The following is a 5,471-nucleotide window of genomic DNA, read 5'->3' as shown; positions in this document are numbered from 1 at the left end:
GGCTGCCAAACTTTCTAATCCGCAAAAATGGACGAGACAGTTCCATCAATGTCGCGAAACGCGGACATTCGCCGGCGGTTTTGCCCGCAGGGACACCACCGGTAATAAAAACGCATTGAGACCGTGTATGCGCTCGTAGAAACGTAAAACGATGTACACGCGTACATCGTCACGGCGGCGGCGGAGCAGGGTAAAAATTTTCGGCGGTCCCAGATGCGGCCGGCCGATCGAACTTTAACGTCGTTTGCAAGCGGCTCCTCTGCGAACGGTCGACCGGACTGCCGCGTTCTCACGTTCCATTGCAAAACTGTCGAAACTGTCGAATCGCGGACAAAGGGTGTATAATACGAAAGTTACAAACAGAGGCGGAGGACAGAGAGGGAGAGTGAGAGAGGGGGAGGGCGAAATAGAGAGAGAGAGAGAGAGTGAGAGGGGGGGAGGAGAGATAGACGTGTCGGCGCGAGTGTGAGCATATACGAGCCGCGATATGAGTACCGATGCAAGTTCTTGGAGCGTATAATATTCCACGTGCGAGTTGTCACTTCGTGACCGCATTTCAGTGACTAATGAGCGCTTTCGAAAGCACGTTAGGTACTGTCAGATACACGGCTGCTGTGCAATGCCATGGCGAGCTTCTGTGAGAGGATCGTGATATACATACGCGTGCACGTATACACACGTGAGAATGTGAGCGTGTACGTGCACGCTGTGTTATACATGCGCCTATCGAAGAGACGATATAGAAGCGAAAATCGGGATTTAGGATGCGGTGAACGAGCCCACTTGTCTTGAGTAAGAAATAATGCAAAAAGTAGATCGTAGCGATACGATCGATTTAGAAATATCGGCAAATTTGCGGCTATTAAAGTTTGACGAACTCTAAAGTCAAGGGATAGTAGTTTCTACGAGATTTTGTACACGGAAAGAACAATTTTGCTGAATCCAGATCTGAAAATAATTTTTATTTAATAATCAAAATAATTTTGTGCGAAAATCAAAATGATTGCTAGAATAACAAAACGTTTTACAGCAATGTTTATCAGTTTTAACATTCCAACAAATTATTTTAATGATTCAACAAAAAATTATTTTCAGATCTGTATTTAGCAAAATTTTTAGACCTTTCAATAAAATCGTTCTTTCCGTGTAGGTTCAACTAAACTTAATTCGGAATCAATGGTCCGTATTTATATACTTCACTTTTATCAATAAACGCCTTCATTTTTATTTCGTAGATTTCACAATAGGGAAGAGTTGCCAAATGCATACTGGTCCCATAAAGCGTATCTCTTCAATATTTTATAGTTCCATCTTGATAGAAGCAACATTTAGTAAGAAAATATGAAGTAAATAAGAAATGCGTAAGATAGACAAACAATGAACAGATTACTTCTTGTTTTGTGCATGCTATCAACATTTTAAAAAATCAAACACAATGTAAATTTTTGATCAATTTATATAGCTGATACTAATGTAACCATGCAATTTTTAATTGAATCGTTATTTTTTCTCAAAAGAAAATTTATGATAGCATATTTTACATTCATTGTATATACACATTTACAATTATTATAAAAATTATATCAATATTTTTATCATCTCTGTCAAGTTGGCTTTTGACAGCACGTTACAAAAAGCTTAGAACAAATTAATTTGCTATTAGTGAAAGATTTAACATGTAATATTAGATGCTTTGAACATCAAGCTACAATTTCCAATGTTCGTTTGCATTCTAAATAGTGCCAAATGTCAAATATAACCAAAAATATCTTAAGTGGTACGCATTCGGCAACTCTCCCCTATATACCATATGTACAGTATACACCAACTATATGCTAAATGCGCATTTAAAGACGTATTTATCGATAAAAATATGAATGTAATGTTACATCTGTCGCAAAAATTATATCATCTTGATTAGGTGTATCAATGGGAATGATATTCAGCTGTTATCCGCTTTACATCGGTGAAATTTCGGCGCCATCGATCCGCGGTGCCTTGGTGTGTCTGATTATCAACGGATTTCCCCTGGGGACACTCTTCGGTAATATAATGGGTCCCAATATGCCAATGATGTATTTCGGTATCATTAGCTTGATAGTGACGCTATGCTACATGGGTATTTTTCCATTCCTGCCGCAGTCGCCGTATTATTATGTACGAAACAATGACACTAAGAGGTATACGATTTTTTTGTTTGTACAATTGCTTTACAAAATAGATATTCAAGGTTGTATCCGACTGTGAATTTTGTTTAATGAGCCACGATTGATTCCGTCTCAAATAACTAATGTTTGTTTCTGTCCAATAATAGTATCTTTTTAAGTAATCCATATCACGTGACACACAGAAAAAGAAAGAATTGTTTAAAGCGATGGATTTTGTTTTCTACAACATATTTTCAGTAATACATTAATATTTTGATTTTAGTGTTTGGTAATAGCACGATAATAGTACATTGCGTCAAATTCTCGATTGATTTAATGCATAAAGTGCATACGTTATGGCAATATATTTTATTAATATACATATATACATTAATATGTACATATCCTTCATAGCGCTATTAAACATACAGTTTATTAGTTTAAAAGGTGTCCCATTTATCATAATTATAATGACTATTTTGAATATTTTTAAAGAAAAGAAAAACATCAAAAGAAAAATTGATTTTGGAAAGTTTATTCCATTTTTTTAATTGACTTATTTCTCTCAAATTCATATTTTTTAACCTTGTTGTTATTATGTTTTCTTAAATAAAACCATGTAATTTTTTTTATACAAATCAATTCTTTCAATGTTACACATAAAGTTGATCTTAAGAAGTAAATGTTTTTTATCAAGTATATAAATGTTTTATTTTGACATATTAGCTTTTTCGATAAAAAACCTTTTATATACGTACTAGGAATGAATTGATTCATGTAGACAGGAAAACATAGCTTTATTTGATTTTCTCTATCAATTGTTCTATTAGATAGTTAATTCAAATAGTGAACCAAAACGAAAAAATAAACAATCAAACAGCTAGCAATCTCGAGCATATAAAAAACGTTAGTCAAAGTTAATCAGAAAATAAAAATTTTATATTCACTTTATAATTCCACAATTGAAGGGCTTGCTGCAATAGTGGGCTAATCCACGGTTGCATTTTGTAACAACGGAGAAAATGAACTCTAAAGTTAAAACGATGAGTTTTAGAGTTCATTTTTTTTCATTTTTATAAAATGTTACCCACTTTGTTGTAGCACACACAAGCCCTTCAATTGTAATTAACTTTTACTAAAACAGTTTTTGAAATGAATGGAATATAAAAATAATTGTTATTATATTTTGCGGCACAAGCAGTTATTATGAATCAATTATCCAAAATTTGATTCTAAATACTTTGTTTTTAAAAATTATGTTTGATAATTATATATGGATAAAATGTCTCCAACTTTTTATTCTTATAAAAATTATTTAATTCACAGAAATGATAAAGAAAAAAAATGTAAAAGTATATTTCGCAAAAATGTAACTAAAATGCTTTAAATATTATGAAATTTTTCTTAGCGCAGCAAACAATTTATTGTTTAGTAATCATACAGAAATAAAATTTTAAATTTTTTAAAAGAAAGAAATGTTTAATTCTTTTAAATTTAAATAAAAATATTTATCTCCTTAAATTTTATTATTTATTAGAAAAATATTTAATTTCAAGATTAACAATATATGAAGAATACATTTCATATTTTTCTACAAATCTATATTAGTTTGAATAAAATTGCGTGTCACATCTGTACACGCACACATTTTCTTGTCAACCACATATATAAATCTCAGCTACGATTTATATTATTAAAAAAAATAAAAGAGAGAAATATGTAAAAAGTATACCGAGAGAAAAGTATAATTGCAAGTGTATAAAGAATGAAATCGATAATTATAAAACGATTATAGTTGAGAAATACTATATATATTCTTGAAATACATAAAGATTCTGAGAATTTTAAATAAATTAACAATGTTTCTATTTTTATTATTCTAGAGCGGAACAAGTCATTCGATGGTATTATCGAAAACCTGACGTGAGGAGCGAAATAGAAGCCGTGGAACACTTCATAAAGTCAACGAATACGATGAGCCTAAGGGAACGATTGGCGCAGATAAAAGAGCCGAAGAATCGCCGCTCCCTCATAATGATAACATTACTATTCATGTTTATGCAACTCAGTGGACTAAACACTATTGCATTTTATATGGAGATTATTATAAGGAAAGCAATGGTGACATCAATTACACCTTCGACTTTAGTAATGATCGTCAGTAGTGTCTGTATGTTTGACTTTCAATAATGATAATACCAATTATTTATTATTTTTTTATTCTGTATTATCTTTCACTGATAAAACAGTGTACCTTGTGTCTTAATTGTAAACTGTTTCAACGATAAAGTATATATTAATTTTAAACTCCAACTTTATTTTTATTAGAGTCGCGTGAGAATTAGATTGCTTTATCCAGTCATTATTGCTACGCAGGTATAACTATCGGCTGGATTGGCGCGTATGCCATCGATCGTTGCGGTCGCAGAATCCTATTAGCGGCCTCGTCTTTCGGCGTGATGGTCAGCATGACGTTGTTAGGTATGCATTTCTTTTTGCTGGACCAGAACTACGATCCTGGTAATCTCGAGTGGTTGGTGATCATATCGCTACTGATGTTTGGGATGATGTGCTTCGGACTCACACCGGTGCCCAGCACGATACTGAGCGAAATATTTCCTCCTGATCTGAAGAGCCTCGCTGGCTTTGTCGCTGGCATCTCGTCGGCGGGATTCGCATTCGTTGCCTCGAGGACGTATCAGCCGCTGGTGGAACTCATCAGCGAGCAGTACGTTTTCTGGATCTATGCAGTGATCATTATGATCAGCTTGATATATTCGCTCACCGTGGTGCCAGAGACAAAAGGAAAAACGCTACAGGTAATTTGATCGCATTATTGCACGTATCGTTATTATACGAAATACAGTTATTTTGGATTTAGTGTAAATGTGTTGCGTGTTAATTATTACCGATGTTAATAGGAAATTCAAGATATGATGGCCGCGAGAAGTGCAACTGAAAGGTCACGAGGAACACGCGGTGAAAGTGAAAATACTCAAACGTAGCAAATGTTTCTAACTCTTTTAGAGTATTCAGTATAAAATAGTAATTAATGTAATTATAAGAAGAATTCAGTTAAATACGAAAGATATGTATCATATTTTGTTAATACTGTACATAATATGATTTATATAAACAATTGTAAAAATAAATAATTACAATATAAAAAATAGCTGATTACAAACAACCGAATCAGCGAGAAAATTTTAGATTAAACATAAATGATAATTCAGTATTGAAAATAGGAAGAGATGAAACTACCTGAACAAGAATCATAAACATTCGGTTAGTTCAGATGATATCATTTTAACTTTTCTTTATATA

General features: G+C 33.1%; 2 protein-coding genes across 9 annotated transcripts in view; one reads left to right on the top strand and one right to left on the bottom strand.

Annotated features, from left to right (window-relative positions):
- The window catches only part of LOC105460343 (facilitated trehalose transporter Tret1-like), a 12,022-nt gene extending 6,819 nt beyond the window's left edge, over positions 1 to 5,203 (top strand). For all 8 annotated transcript variants that reach the window (XM_011706806.1, XM_011706826.1, XM_011706820.1 and 5 more), the window contains 4 exons: positions 1,922 to 2,180; positions 4,031 to 4,317; positions 4,524 to 4,966; positions 5,069 to 5,203. In XM_011706806.1, coding sequence (XP_011705108.1) covers positions 1,922 to 2,180; positions 4,031 to 4,317; positions 4,524 to 4,966; positions 5,069 to 5,152 — 1,073 coding nt within the window. In that variant the 3' untranslated portion in view covers positions 5,153 to 5,203. The remainder of the gene's footprint in view (positions 1 to 1,921; positions 2,181 to 4,030; positions 4,318 to 4,523; positions 4,967 to 5,068) is intronic.
- The window catches only part of LOC105460401, an 87,115-nt gene that overhangs the window by 33,878 nt on the left and 47,766 nt on the right, over positions 1 to 5,471 (bottom strand). The window lies entirely within an intron of this gene.

This window comes from Wasmannia auropunctata, unplaced genomic scaffold, assembly GCF_000956235.1.
Source record: "Wasmannia auropunctata unplaced genomic scaffold, wasmannia.A_1.0 LD336101.1, whole genome shotgun sequence".
NCBI classification, from domain to species: domain Eukaryota; kingdom Metazoa; phylum Arthropoda; class Insecta; order Hymenoptera; family Formicidae; genus Wasmannia; species Wasmannia auropunctata.
The sequence above is the reverse complement of the archived record's forward strand: the minus strand, read 5'-3'. Positions and strand labels throughout refer to the sequence as shown.